The following is a 16,536-nucleotide window of genomic DNA, read 5'->3' on the forward strand; positions in this document are numbered from 1 at the left end:
CATTTTTTTCCTTGTTATGCTCCCCCAGTGCTGTCCAGAGCACTCTGGAATTTCTGCTTTCCTACAGTGGTATTTGAAATAAACTGTGGAAGTGCTTTTCAAAAAACAATTCTCACTTTCTACAAAAATAAAGGTTAAAATAACTTTGATAATCTCTTTTGACCTTGGAGCTCTTAAAGTGTTAAGAGATTAAGCTTCTAAAAATGTTAATTACTTGGACCCTTGGAAGATTCAACCACTTTGAAATGCACATGAAAATTGTCCTTGTTTCCCATATAATGCCACATATTAATCCAACTACCAGCATTTGAAAAGCAGTGAGATCTCTTAAGTTTCAAAGGAAGTACCCAGAAAGAAATCTTTGCGAAAAGCTCATTGTGATTTCATTCTTGTATCATGGTTGGAACTTGCCAAAAGTGTCTCAATTCTTGAGGATGTGTTTTCACCAAGATTCGTTCCTCCCACAGCTCAGACAGAGTTACAGACCATTTTGTTGTGTAGCTTTTCTACTTTGGATATACTTCAAATGCAGGCTTTTATAGAGAAAAATAATGCAAGTTTGAAAATAACAGCCCAGTAGAGAAGGCTCCAAGACAATAAGAACACCACCAAAGCAGGAGGTTGATGAAAAAGCTACTGGAACATTCACCCAGCGGTTTCCGTTTATTCTCATTGAAACTAATGTCCTTCTGACTACAACAGTCCTGATGGTACAAGAACCTGCTAAACATTTCAAAATCAATTGCTCGGCATTTGTCATAAGGACTTCTCAAGCATCCTTAAGCCCTTAGTCTAGAAAAATCCATAGTTTATTCTAAGAAGGATTTAAGAAAAACTGTCTTAGAAAGATTTCTGTCAAGAAAGTAATGTTTGGCTTCAGAGCAAAAGATTTCACGGTAGGTTCCCACAGTTATAAAAGTCACACTAATGTTGCCCTTTGAACTTGAAAATACCTCTGTATGCAAATTACCTGTCACATGAACCTCATGTGACCCAAATCTCAGAATTTACATTAACCTGAAGTTATTGGTTTTGCCCCAACATTCACATCCAAGTCCTCTAGCCCCCTTTGGGGAAATGCTATATCCCTTTCCCACCCCCACTTCTGGGGACCTCCTAAGGGATACCCATGCATTTGATGAAAAGAGATCTTTAGGAATGGAAGGAAAATAGGTCATGTCCACACATCAAAAGCACCCGAGCCTCATTTCTGATCCTGAAAAAAGGGCAGGACAAAAAATAAAAATATGTTTCACTTCCAAAAGCATTACTTAACACCTGGTATATAATGTTAATTGCACTAGGTGCTATAGATACTGAAATGAATACAATAAGACCCCTGTTCTCAAAGAGCTAATGGTCTAGTAGGGAAAACAGGCATGTAAAAATATTTATGTAACAACATTTGATAATCGACACATGATACAGCCTAAAGAGATAATTCTAAGGAAGAAATAACTGTTTCAGCAGGGGCACCGTAGGGAGACTTCTCAGAGAAGATGAGCATAGGCCTGTGCATTGAAGAATGACTAGGAGTTTATCAAATACTTCCAAGCAAAGGAAATTTACCACAAAGCAGAAAGATGTAAAGCACACTGTATTCCTGGGACTAGAAGGATATTGGCCTTGGCCTTCTGGAAGATTAACTGTAAATCAATGAGCTGGAGATAATGCTAAAGAAGTTCTCAGAGGCCAGATCATGAAGAACCTTGTCCACCAAGCTAAGAACCTATGAATTTCACCCTGTGGACTTTGGAAGACACTGAAGCGTTTACTTAAAACAATGGGCTGATCAGACTTGGAATTTCAGAAGCATTCCTCCTCAATAAGGGTGATAGATTGGTGAGTAAAGATCTGAAGATAGGGACACAAATTAGGAGACGGCCCCAGGAGAAAATGGATATACTGAGCCAAAATTAAGAGTGGTTGATTGCTACATTGTCTTCATTTGAAAAGCATTACAGTGAATAGGGATCATCTGAGACTGTGGAAGTGGGGAATTGGAAGGGGGCCAGAAAGACAAGTGGAATCAAAACAAATTCAGTGATCAATTAAATATGAGGATAAACAAGGAGGAAAGCTCTGGCTTGGAGAAATGGATGACTAAGACTAAAAGTACGGAATGGATTACCCTGGACATATTAAGGATGAAGTATCTATGGATGCCCAGAGGGCAATTAGAGATCCGAGTCTGCTGCTCAGGGACGGCATAAGGCTGGACAGGCATTTGGAAGTCTTAATGTATAGGAGGTAGGCAGACCCACAGAAGCAGATGTCACTACAGATTCCGAAAGGCATGCCGATATTCCTGCTGTTGTTTTGTTCGAGGCTGTCTGTTCCTGTTTATGCTTATTTCCCAGAGTGATTGTTAAAAAAATCCTCCTCTCACTCTCAAAAGTGTCCCCATTTAAACAATAAAATATATGATTACCCTAGGCAGATCTGATTATCACCCTCAATCTGATTGATTTTTTTAAATTAGTATTCTAGGTACATTACTCTTTATACACTTACTTCATTTGCAGGTTAAATCATTAACTGATTTATGGTTGTGAGATAATTTTTTAATCTCAGCTTTTCTTAGAGCAAGGTGCACCTGTTTTATCATGTGTCTATATCATTAGTTTTCTTCCATAAGCAAAGTCACAGAAAAAAATATAACATTCACATAGGCACTACTATATATTATAGCCAGTAATTTTGCAATTTATTTATTTATTTCTTAAAATATTTTATTTATTTATTTATTTATTTTTAAGTAATGGTGGTTCCTCTGCCAAGGAGTCTTTTGCTAAACATAAATAAGCGCCCTCTGGTGTTTGTCAGGAAGAAAAGGTTTTCTTAGAGAGAGGACATCCTCCAGCTGTCTTCCATTGCTTCAATTCAAAGTTTCCATAATAAGTGAAATGAACACATTAATAACAATAGCGTTTTCCCTTGAAGGTTGAAATCAAAGCCAAAAATATGATGTTGTGCTGTTCAAATATAATTCAATTTAAACTAGATCAAAAGTCAACTTGTTAAATGTTTTAAAGTTTTAAACTATTGTATTCATATATTTAAAAAGTGGAGAGAGGTGACATCAAGAATAATATTAATCTTATGCCTTGCATCATTTAATTTTAAAATGACCACAAATTTTGTGTCACTGGAAAGCCTTAGAATAAGCCAAGAGGAAGATAGGAAGGATGAAGGAATGCATTGGCTCAGAATATAGTGTCCTTCAGAGAGATCGCTATTTAGGGAAGGGACTGATGGCTGCATTACTGCTGCACAGGGCGCTTTGTGTGGAGGCAATTTCAGACTTGCCTGAAAAAAAAGCCTCTAGAGTTTATGCCTGCTATGATATGCTTTCTTTCTTTCTTTTTTGTTTTGTTAATCTTCACCAGAGGATTTTTAGAGAGTAGAAGGGAGGGAGATAGAGAGAAACATTGATGTGAGAGACACATCCATTGGTTGCCTCTTGCATGCACACCAAACCTGCAACCCAGGTACCATTTGGTGCACAGGCCAACACTCTAACCACTTAGCACACCAGCCAGAGCTATGATATGATTTCTGCATTGTCTTCCCTGACCAAGGGCCACTTGCTTGGGTTAGGCCTGGAAGTATAAAAACATTCCAGGTATAATCATGGCATAATCCACTGGCTAAAACCAGGTGAGAGGAGAGAAGTCTGAAATGGCCACTTTTCTGTCCGGGGCAACTGTGCAATGGTTACCAGTGGTCTGTGTGGCGGGTCACCCTGCAGTCCATTCAGGCGCTGTAGCCCTTTGTGACAGAGCTGAGCCAAAACAAACCCACACCACACCAGATGTAGCAAGTGGGCATCCAACCGAGTGTCAGACTGAAGTTCTCCTCCTCTTAAATAGGACCCATGAGTCAGTCTTTCTAATGCCAAAAGGAAGTACCCGGCCCCCATGCCTTGCACGCAGACAAGTGTCCTGGCCTTGAACCATGTCTTAGATCAGCTTCTGTCCTTGCACACACAGAGAAACATGCACATACACATGCACCCCCACACATCCTTTCTTCAGAAGCCACATTTGGGTTGGGATTTCATTTTAACAAATGCTTCGTGGGAACTCCGAAACAGAAGCTCCCGAGTTGAGAAATGGAGTCAGCTTCCCGGAGAAGAGCGCCATTCGCTCTGAGCCAATCTGCCTGAACAGTTATTTGTGCTCAAGTGCCATTGCTGTTGATGGGAATCTGGAGTGCAGCACTGAAAACAGCATTTAGCCCAGTGAGCCTAAGCCTTTGAATCTCTGCGGTGATTCAGTTTCACCAGTGATTGGACCACCCAGGAGCCACGGGATGCGTGGAGCATTTCAAGATCTGCCTGCTTTCTTGACAATTTTCCCTTTGAAGCTTAAAGCTCTTGAGTGTACAATGTCAAACTGCTCAGCACACTTGGGAAATTTCCTGGTCTGTCATCTTGAGATACAGTAAAAATTCAAAGGGCAAATTAGCTATGAAAGCCAGCTGGTTTGGGTTGAGCTGTGACTGATGGCAGAGGAATGCCATCTGATTTTGCAGCATTCTGTAGCATTTTGTAATCCTAAAGCTGGTCATCACAGCAGCCTTCATGCATGGTTTCTGGGACCATTTTATATGTTATAGAACTTTCCCATGTCAAGGAAATTTCCGGTTTTGAAATACATTATTCCCACCCACCCCCACAAATACATATACATATACAACATCTCCTTCTCCTAAATTTAATCTGGTGTTTACACGGATTATTTATAGGAAAGTCAAGCTTCAAGAAAGAGCCAACTGGCTGAGAAGGAAAGTATGGATACCATTAACCACGCAACTCAGCTCGTAGAGCAAGCCCACGACATGAGGGATACAATCCAAGGTAAATATATCCTCTCCTGGTTCAGCTCCATGTCAAGGCATCATTCGTGATATTAACAACAATAAAAACTAATAGCTACCGTTAGTGCTCACGATCATGCCAAGAACTGTTAGAGTGCTATAGGTTTGCACTTATGTGAGGTCTGCATTTCAAGTTTGTTACCTGGGATTTCTGAGCACTCATCCTTCCTTACAATCTGTAAGTTTTCAAGAATAAATGTGCAGAGTCACCTACTTTCCAGGCCTTTTACAGAAGGGGAATGCCAAAATATCTTTTCGGCAGAGGAAATCACATGCCATGGTGTCTCTAAAATGCAGCAGTTGAACAGGATTCACGTTTTTCTTAATGACTGGCAGCAAAAACACTGCTTTTAAAGGGGCAGTAAACTGTCTACTAACCCAAATGGCCCTGAGCTGTCTCTGACACGCTTTCCCAAGAATCAGGCAGGCAACATGCTCTGGTCCCCAATCCAGACAAAAAACCAGGGAAGGGTGTATGTGTGAGATTTCTTGGCCCAAAAGCTTGTGGTAATTTGACCTTTCCCCTTGAAGGTTCACTTACTTGTGCTCTGGCCTCTGGTAAATACAGGTTGCATTTTAAAGCCTATTTTGATGGTGCATTGAAAATCAGCCTTCATTTACCAACAGAAAACAGGCAACTTTGTTCTAAAATAAAGAAAAATTCCTTGGGTTACAGTCTGCTAGGAAGCAGTGTGTGTGTGTTCCCATAGTTTTTATTATCCTATATATTCAGAGCTGGATGACAAGACCAACTGCACCCCAGGGCACAATGGCAGTAAAGGGACCCACAGTGGGAGATTCATATCTTTATACTGAGGTATAGGGGGCATATTCCAAGAAAATGGATATACTGAGCCAAAATTAATCATTTGCTATATTTCCTTTGGTGCCTATAATGCACAATAAAACAAATGGCATACATTTGAAACACTTCCCACTCCAATCCTAATTATTGCATGCTTTTGCATCTCCCAATAAAATACTCTTTTTCTCTAACATTTTAGAGTTAGTATTGATTTGTTCTAAAAGTGAGATTAAGCCTAGATTAGCTGACCTCATCTAATTAAGGAATAAATGTCCCTCTAGGTAGCAAATAAAGCCAGCGTTCATCCTGTAAGCCATTCAGAGAAAATAAGTTACTTTTACTTCTGTAACTCAAAGTTTTATTCTATAGCATTTCATTAGGAAAGTTTCTAAGCCCTCTTATTTAGAGAGTTTCTAAACCCTTTCACCCAGCGATTTTTAACCTTTTTCATCTAATGGCACACATAAACTGACTACTAAAATTCCGTGGCACACCAAAAAATATATATTTTTGCCAATCTGACAAAAAAAGGTATAATTTTGATTCATTCTCACCAGACAGCTATTGCCATCTTTTTATTTGACAGTCTAAGGACAAAGAGGTCCGTATCCCTGACTAGATGGGTATTGCATGTTTTAAAAATTCTTGTGCACACCCGTGTGCCGTGGCACACAGGTTGAAAATCACTGCTTTAAGCATAAGAAAAAATGAAAAAAAATTACAAAAGAATGTAAATGGGAAACTAATTTCCATCAGTTTTTACCATTTTATAATAATGTATGAACAGTCTCCAAAGACCAGTGGCAAAAATGCTATTGTCTACATTTCCTTTTTCTAATCTCTTCCAAAAGTGGCTAAAATAAAACAGATCAGAATTGTATGTATAATATTTTTATCAAAACACCAAAGAATTAGCCTTGCAAATACTAGTTGTAAGGGGTGGGGGGGGGCAATGTTTAGTTTATTTCAGGAGTTAGTGTTTTAGACTTTCTTGAAAAGTGAATGTTTAAATCCCTTCATAAGTTTTTTTAGCATATCTTGGTGTCCCTATAATTTTCTGAGTAGTATTTCTAGTATTAAAACGTCTTTCCTCATTTATCTCCCTTTCTTCACAATTCAGGAATGCTGCACAACACCACTAGTGTGTCATTCCTATTCCCAGCCATCTCTAAAATAACTACTGGCGACCTTCAAGCTATTAGCCATAGAAAATACAAGCCCTTATTTGGTATAACTTGTGACAACAGTGTTTGTCTGCCAAACCACATATCACAGTAGACCACAGACACACAGTTTCATTTATGCCAGGAAGATAGAATGCTTCCTCCTGGAGCTCCTATAGCACAAGTTGGCAATTATATAATTTTCATCTGATCATCTGTAGTAGAAACAGGGAGTCAAAGAACTATTCAGCCCTGCTAATATTTTGGCAACTCATTTAATCCCTCTGAACCTCAGCAGTCCTCCAGTTCTAAAATTCTCCGTCCTACTTCTGGACAGGGGGTGAAAATGACCCAGAGTCAAAATACCAACAGTCATATACAGAAGGCAGATAGCAATTGCAAAAAAAAAATTCATATGAGAAGAAATTCACAAACCTTTTTGGTATATCTATTCTGTAGAACCATCTGAAAGACTCACTTGAACAACTACAGTATACTCTAATTTTTACTTAAAGCCTTGAGAAATCCTTGTCTAAAGTATGATTAATATCGCCAATGTATCCTACATATGACAGGAGATACCTCAGAATATTTTCTCCAAGTTATGTATTTTATATAAAAGGTTGATCAAAGACTGCAGACTTGTGTGCCTTAAATATTAATGTTTTTGAACCACTATGTAAATGTGATTCAAAAACCAGACACAGGTTTCCATGAAATCAGGGCAGGCATTGTGTTAATCCCATTCCCATTCTGAAGACCCCAAATAGGAAGCAAAGAGGAGTGATTTCCTCAGGTTTCACTTCTCCCTGGAATCAACATTGAACTCAGATGCTGGCATCAGTATTTGCAGTGTGAACATCAGTATGCCCGTCCTCCCCCGTGTTTTCAATGGCATCGCTGTAAAAGGCCCAGTCATCTCTCCCCACTGCCTTCTCTCATCATATCCTTCCTTTCAGAGATCAACAACAAGATGCTGTACTACGGGGAGCAGCAAGATCTTAGCTCTGAGGAAATCTCTGAGAAGCTGGTGTTAGCCCAAAAGATGCTGGAAGAGATTAGAAGCCGTCAACCATTCTTCACTCAACGGGAGCTCGTGGATGAAGAGGCGGACGAAGCCCATGAATGTAGGTCCATTCAGCTCCTGGAGCCCAGCACATGCCTGCTTTCTTTGTGGGTCCAGGAGAGGATATAGAGACACAGGGCAGTATTTGGTCAAAACAGCCAATTCCCAATATTCACAGCTATTTGGAACTTGTGTGTGTCCTCAGGGAATCATTCAGCACAACTTGACTATATGACCACGATTTTTAGATGCAGGCCCAACCTTAAGCTTTTGAGAAACAGCTGAGGTTCCATAAGGAATCTATAGAAATTTTACTCCTGAGGAGAAAAACAGGGACTTAGTAGTTGATGAAAACATGAGAAATGGAAAGGAGGGCTAATGGAAACCAATTCTCAGAACTACAGTTGAGAAGCCAGTAAAGTACAAGCTCAGCAACATTCATGTTCTGAGGTCCATGAATGACTTTCAGTGACTTTTAACCTCAATGGGAATTTAACATTTCCTTTAATGATGCATGTAGACATCAAATCAGAATAGTACTAGTGAACCTCTGTGTTAGTCCCTGTATCAGTTATCAGTTACTGTCTATCAATCCACCCAAACATATTCATTTAAAACAATAACCATTTATTTACCATGATTTCATGGGTTGGCCACTTGGGCTCCACTCTTGATAGGAAGAGTTGCAAAGCATTCATGTCCATTTTAATCTACACAATCAACAAAAGAAGCAACAGGTTTGCATATCATATTATGGCTATTGCTGGTATCTTGAAACATTAAGCTCATCAATAATTCAAAATTACACTGGTTATTAGTCCCATCTCTAAATCTTGTTACTTAATGCATTACTAAAGAAGCACATATATTACCAAATTGTTTTTTAGTATATTGGTCTCCCTTGTAATTGTATGTATTTTACTTTATGCATTTTAATAAACATTTTAAGAAGGGGTCTGAAGGTTTTACTAGATTACAAAGGGCCCTTCAGCACAAAAAGGATTAGGAACACCTACCTGCCCTAGATCATTTTCTTGCAATTGTCACTATCAATTTCTGCTAACAATGAATGTGAACACTCTAAAAGAGGAATATTCTCAATATAAGGCATAGTACCATGGCAGACATATAAAGTCATAGAAACAGTAAAACCAAAGTAGAATCTCAGGCCCCACGTCTGAGTCAGGATGAAGCCAGCAGTCAGAAAGGCTGAAGTCTAATGTCACAGTCAGATACTTCTATGTTCTTTGCCTTTTTTGGAATTTAATAAGATTGGGAGAAATGGGACTAGTGAAGGCATTTTCAACCACTTTCTTTACTCAGCCATGAACTTTTGTCTTCTGTTCATGGTGATGAAAGAAAATACAAAAAAATTGAACAAGTCAAATTGATATTCCCTGAAGGAAACATGGAATGAAGACACATAGTCAATGCATGCAACTTTGATCAGAAAGCTAAGACACATATACCATTACCATTTAATCTTCTTCCCACCCAAAATAATGATTTAGATTTGACCTAAAGGAGCTAACTGGAGAGAACAGAGAAAATGAATGGTTGTAAACATCATTTGTCAGTAACACACAAGATAATTTTCGTTATTTTAATAATAAGACTATAATATATCCAAATCCATTTTATATGGTAAAATTAGAAATAATCTGGGTAATAATCAACATAGTATAATTGCATGGTTTCCACATAAAATGTAATCTCAATAGGAAAGCTAATCAAACCCTCCTTTTGGCTGACTGCCATCCAGGGGCTCTCAAATCCTACAAAATAGTATTATTTTTACTTCAATATGAAGCATGGACTTATTTTGTGATCAACACCATCCATCTTTATTGCTTTTGAAGGCATGGCCTGACAAGTTTTTATCTCTGCTAAATGCTGGACAGAATGGGAAGAGGCAAGAGAAGCCCAGACTGAGTTTCCATGTCATTTTTCTTCCAGTGTTGAGCCAGGCTGAGAGTTGGCAGCGGCTGTACAATGATACCCGCTCTCTGTTTCCTGTGGTCCTGGAACAGCTGGAAGACTACAATGCTAAGTTGTCAGACCTTCAAGAATCACTTCACCAGGCCCTTAACTATGTCAGGGATGCAGAAGACATGAATAGAGCCACAGCAGCCAGGCAGCGGGACCACGAGGTACAGTGGACGACTCTAACTGGAAATATATTTCAGGCATGAACAACACAAATGTATGCCAAATGTATAGTTGGTATACAATTTTTAAAAATACTGATACATTTAAATATTCATATTTTTAGAATATTTTTGCCACTGTAATTTGCTGATGTAAATGTGTACACCTACAACCAAATGGAGGCCGTTAGAATTTTTTGCCTTTTGCATTGATAAGAATGCATTCGTTCTTGGTGCTTGGGTCCACATGTCTGAATGTGCTGCTCTTGCAAGTGAGAAGTATGGCCCTATTTCTATGCCTAACTGTTTCTTATATGGAGAGCACTAGAACACCAAATCAGCTCAACATTATTTTCATGTAAGGATATGTGTAAATTCTGGAAAGGTGTGGTAAGTAAATCTCATAGCCAGGCTACTCAGAAGCTGCTGACATAGGGTGTCTAATTCAGGCCAAGGTCATGCAAATACAAAGAGATGAGGAAAATCCCAGATGTGTCCATAGCTTGCAAAGGCAGTTGTCCCTATGGGGCCAGAATTTGTGCATGCCCACAAATTCAGGGCTCAGAATTGCTGTGGTCACATGTGTGCTTCAGGCAATGCATGCAGTCACAGCCACCACCATCAAGGGCAATCATCTGATAAGAAGACATGTGTATCTTTGGACATGCTTATAAATATTAGAGTGAAAAATAGGAAACAGCTATGAGCAAACTCATTGATTCAATTATGTTTATTTTTATGGTTGGCAAAATCGGCTTAAATTAGGCTCTCTACCCTGATTTTCAGTCATCACTATCTCCCAGTAAGTCCCTATAAAATGTCCTAAATAAAAGTAAGTTATACTTATCACCACCAGTTTCTAATAGCAGCAATACCTCAGCCAATAATCTATACTAATAAAAGACAAATACGCTAATTGACCATACCTTTGCTACACCCACCAGCCAATCAGAGCGACTATATGCAAATTAGCCCAACCAAGATGGTGGTTAATTTGCATATACTAGCTGGGAGCGAAGAATGAACACAACGTGGAAGCGAAGCACTACAGAAGGGAGCAAAGTAGAGGCGGTGAAGACAGGAATGGAGCCAAGGCGGCGGAGGCGGAAGGCAGGAAGGAAGCAGGCCGGGTGGCGGAGCGGGAGGGGAAACAAACCAGCGCGAGGCGGAGCGGGAACGAAGCCTGCCTCAGCAGGTTCTGCTCCCTTCTCTGCTTCGCTCCAGCCACAGGAAGCCCTATTCTTGCAGGAATCTTCCTGCAACGGGCCTCTAGTCTATATATATATATAAAAGCCTAAGTGACCATCTGACCCTTTGACGTCCAATGGTATCAATGACACGCACTGACCACCAGGGGGCAGACGCTCAATGCAGGAGCTGCTGAACTGCCGTGACCTGGCAGCTGCAATTCTCAGGTGACGCACCCAGAACCAGAGAGGAGGGAGCCCGATTCTGGGGTGTGTCACCTGAGAACTGCCCTCTCAAAATCCAGGACCCCTCAGGGGATGTTGCATGGTTATTTAATAAACCAGAGAGCCAATTTCAGCCCAATCCCTGCAGGTCAGGCTGAGGGACCCCACCTGTGCACGAATCCTTGCACCAGCCCTCTAGTTTTCAGAATGATGATGGTCAAGATAGCATTCTTTGTTAAGTAAATGCACGATTATCTTACACAACAAAATTTTATAAGTATAGCACAAAATAATAATTTCCTCAAGTAGATTTCAAGAGAATTTCTGGGCTTCATCCTTATTCTTGAATTTCTCCTCTTTTTCACCTCCCACATCTAGTCAACCACAGGTTCCTGCCAATTTTACCATTGGAATATTTTTAGCTCTTTCTATTTTCCATTTCTCTATAACTTCTCTAGTTTGGGTCTTCATTTCTCAACCAAAATAGCTTCCTCTTGTCTCTCCTCCATTTTTGCTCCCTTCCAACCCATCTTCCACATCTTGCTAGAGTGTTCCACCTAAATCTCTGACCATTACCTTTTGCTCTTTCTAAAAACCTTCATTTGCTCCTCACGAGAGTGCCTTTGACACTACAGCTTGTGAACCATTTAGTGCAGCGATTTTCAACCTTGTACATCTCATGGCACACATAAAATAATTACTAAAATTCTGAGGGACACCAAAAAATATATTTTGCCGATCTGACAAAAAAATAGGTATAATTTTGATTCATTCACACCATATAGCTATTGTTATGTTGGCTGTTGTCTTTTTTTTTTCTTTTTTTTTTTTTTTTTGACAATCTAAAAGAAAAATAGTGACCCTGACTGAAAGTCAGATATTGTATTTTTCAAAATTTCTTGTGGCACACCAGTGTGCCTGCCTCAGCACACTGGTTAAAAATCACTAACTTTGCAAATCAAAATAAGTTTTTAATGCTATAACCAGCATTTTTTAAAGGGGGGGTAATAAATAAAATAGAAAATATCCAAGTACATAATCTAGACTAAGGAATAGTTTCACATTTCTACTTTAGTTATATATGTTTACTGGATTGCGACATAAAATACATTTTTTACTGTGGGTTATGGTCAAAAACAAGTGAAAGACACTGTCCTATAAGAAAGTCTATGCTGTTTCACGTGGCATACAGATGCCTCTCTGATGGGCCCGTGCCAGCCTCCTCAGCCATACCTCTTGCCTCTTCCCTGCTTCACATGTTCAGTTCAGACAGTCTCACGCTACAATAATCCCTTGTGCCTGGAACCAGACTTCTTCTCCTTGATACCTGGGTGATCCTCCAGTTTTACCTCCTCCAGGAAGCTACCCCATCCTTCCACCTTCCAGATGAGCGGGAGCTCCTCTCCAGCAATCCCATGGTGTGCCTTATGCTTATTTCCTTCTGTATTGTGACCATCTGTTAGCGGATCTGTCTCCCCCACTCAACCAAAGCATTTTAATTTTATTAATTATTATAACCCCAAAATCCAGTCTTTATACAAAACCAAAAAAAATCATTTCAATGTCTGCTAACAGCAGCCACAGATCTAATAATTACATATTTACCTCACTATCCTACTCCCAACACCAAAGGGTAGCAGCATGATAAAAATATTTTTCAGATAAACATAAAATTTTATATTTCAAAAGTAGGTTAAATGCTCTTTAAAAAGCACTGTTTAGAGAGTCTTATAAGCCAAAGCTCTGCCTTCCCAGGACTGTTTCTATAGTTTATTTTAGGATCAGGAAACTTTTTTTTTTGTATATGTGCAATGGATACTTAGCATGCAGAATAGTGCTAATTATGTCATTTTCATAATTATTTTGAAAACTTTCTTTTGTTCAAGTTGACCCTCTTTCTGTAGGAATACCTTTATTTGTTTCAAAGCTAATTTTATTCATTCTGTCTAATGGTATATATGATAAGTGGGGGAAACCCTTTAACTTGAAGCATATCGTTTTCCAACTACTGCAAATGAACTTGCTATGCAGTGCTGTGAACACTCGGCTTTGAAGTTTGGCTGTGACCTTGGGGTGTTAGCAGTGTTCCCTTCAGGTGACCCAGACTCAGGGCTTCCAGATGGGGTTTTAGCTCAGACTCTGTCAAAAGAAAACTGCTCTGATAGAGCTAATGCCAACCGTTTTCCATCTCCCTTTCTTATATACTTTAAAATATTGCTTTTGTGCAGAGCTGTATAAATACTGATCCTTATGGAGATAAGAATAATTAACCCCCGATAGTCACACTGTATTAAGCTTGATGGATATTGAGGGGAAATTGGTATTTTTAATGTCCTTGCATTAAGTGGATGTTCAAATGAGATTATTTTCTGTCCCTAGACCTTTATCTTCCCCTGTAGCAACATATTTGGAGAAGATGGACTCCATCTCTCTTTCCACTAAATCAGGAAAGACCTCAGGAAGTAAGGAAGACATTAAGATGAACTTAAGTTTTAATGAATGTCCTACTATATCTGAGCTTCTGTAATTATTTCTAGGATATCCTAGATTGTACCATAGCTTATATATTTCAACCCTAACTTAAATTACCATTTTCAAAGTAACTTTAACTCATTTTTTTCTGATTGTAAATTAATTTTTTACTTTTCTCTCTTAAAGTTTCATTCTTGTTTGCTTTCAAACTCTGAATTCACTTGAAGCTCCATAATATTTCTTCAGAATCACAACATCCCTGTCCAACAGTGAAGGTGGAAATTATAACATTCATCAAAAAATGTATCAGTGCCCTAGCAGTTAGGGCCTAACCGGTTTGGCTCAGTGGATAGAGCACCGGCCTGCGGACTGAAGGGTCCCAGGTTCGATTCCGGTCAAGGGCATGTACCTTGGTTGCGGGCACATCCCCAGTTGGGGGTGTGCAGGAGGCAGCTGACCAATGTTTCTCTCTCATCGATGTTTCTAACTCTCTATCCCTCTCCCTTCTTCTCTGTAAAAAATCAATAAAATACACCATATATATATATATATATATATATATATATATATATATATATATCAGCAACTTAGGCAGGTTCCCTCCTCAAAAATTCTGAGCATCTAACATAATGAGCTCAGAATGGGAGAAAGCAAAATCACAATTTTGTGCTTTAATAATAGAGCCATTTTAAATTTTACAAAGGACATCAAGATTATTCTGTATATGCTTTATTCCTACCCAAATGAGCTATTTGTGCCCCAAGTTAGCACATGATACTTTTCTGAATTAATTCATTTTCCAATTATTGCAAATATAGAGCCTACATTCAATCCTGTCTTCATAGTTCCACTTTACATTTATGGAGAAGTGAGTGTTAGCTCTGAGATGATGATGTTTTAAGTATTAATCTACAAGCTTCATCGCTCCCAAGGTGCCTCCTTTGTTATATCTGTGTCATGGTGAGGAAACTAAGCATTCAAAGGGTAGAAGTCCCCAAAGTCGCACAGCAATTAGGCGGTGGGGCTGAGATTGGAACCCGGATCTGTCTGGGGCAAGGACAACGAGTGGACATTGACCACTCTCTGATGCTTTCTCTAAAGCCGCCTTCTCTTCTTCTGTCCTTTACTCTTCCTTCCTACAGAAACAACACAACAAAGTGAGAGGACACATGGATGGGGTGAATGCCTCCCTGAGGACATCTTCAGAGTCTCTGGTAACGCCTCGTCTGACCCTTGTAGAACTTGATGAAATAATAAAGGTAAGGACACATGTGACCTGTTCAGGTTTGTACTGATAGCAGATTAGAACAGCAGCTCAGTGCCACAGAATAATTAAATCCAATTCAAATCTATCAATTTAGCTGGCGTTAGAAAACTAAGATCAGGTGACTAAATCTTTCAGTTTCTTTTATTGAATGGTGGCCACTAGCCATATATGGCTACTTAAATTTAAATGATTTAAAATTAAATTAAATTAAAACTTTAATTTCTTAATTATGTTAGCCATAGTTCAAGTGCTCAATAGTGCCACGTGTGATCACCATCTCAGTCTTTCAGCACCAAGCTCCCTGTCTTCCTCTCCATCCCTACTCCCTTGAACTCGTGTTCAACAAGCTTTTTCTCCAGTCCACCTCTGTCATCTCTCTTATGGTCATACTCTGGTCACCAACAACAATACCTTCTCCCAAACCCAGTTTCAAGCACCTCCCACCCTAAGTACCATCTCTTATCTTACTCTAGAATTTCCACTCCAACAATTCTCTAGCCACGTGGAGACCTCCTCTACTTCATTTATCCTCTTCTCCTATCCTCTCTTCCCTCCTTAAGCAGCTAAAATTATCAATATACTCATTCTTTGCAAACACCCTTAACTGCCATACTATGCCACTACTGTACTCACCTGAGAATTCTAACCCTAAAACCCCAATAAACCCAAGTACACCCAACATCCAGTACAGCCAACATGACTGGTGGGAAACCCACCTCCTCTTCTATCAGTCTGGCTGGTGAATTTGCTTCATGCTTCACTAAAAAATTAAGAACAAAGAGAACCCACCTCATATTTCCTCCCTAAAACTACCAGCTCACCTGTATCTGTATGCAGATGTCTACCTTCCTTCCTGAAATAAATATTAAAGTGTCCCTTCTCCGGATACAGCCTCATTCCTCCACCTGCTTTCTTTATTCTATCTTTCCTCACCTTGAAGACAGGGCAGTAGGGTATGGCTCCCGAAAGCATGCAATCTCTCTTCTGATTCACCCAGTTCTTACTCTTCACTGATTATTACTGCCAACATACAGACCTGCTTTAATAGCCCTTGTCTTCCAAAAATTAAAAAGAAAAAAAGACCTGGCTTACATCCCCTCTAATTTCCACCTCAATACTACTAGTATTCTCAGCATCACAGCAAAATATCTTGAGCCATTTAAAGTTACTGTTTCCACCCCACCCCCCAGCTCCATGCTGTGTACTGTACTCAACCCACTCCAAATGGGAGTCCCTGCCCCTCCGCCAAGGATGTGCTTGTCCAAGTCACCAGCAACCTCAACATAGCCAAAACCATGGCTGCATCTCTCTCCTCAGCATTCT

The 16,536-nt window shown here is 39.5% G+C and overlaps 1 protein-coding gene across 3 annotated transcripts in view; it reads left to right on the plus strand.

Moving 5' to 3' along the window:
* LAMA4 (laminin subunit alpha 4) overlaps positions 1-16,536 on the plus strand; it is a 135,290-nt gene that overhangs the window by 65,423 nt on the left and 53,331 nt on the right. For all 3 annotated transcript variants that reach the window (XM_036317078.1, XM_036317076.1, XM_036317077.1), the window contains 4 exons: positions 4,750-4,861; positions 7,809-7,976; positions 9,872-10,065; positions 15,089-15,205. In XM_036317078.1, the coding sequence (XP_036172971.1) occupies positions 4,750-4,861; positions 7,809-7,976; positions 9,872-10,065; positions 15,089-15,205 (591 nt within the window). The remainder of the gene's footprint in view (positions 1-4,749; positions 4,862-7,808; positions 7,977-9,871; positions 10,066-15,088; positions 15,206-16,536) is intronic.

Source organism: Myotis myotis, unplaced genomic scaffold (assembly GCF_014108235.1).
Source record: "Myotis myotis isolate mMyoMyo1 unplaced genomic scaffold, mMyoMyo1.p scaffold_m19_p_7, whole genome shotgun sequence".
NCBI lineage: Eukaryota > Metazoa > Chordata > Mammalia > Chiroptera > Vespertilionidae > Myotis > Myotis myotis.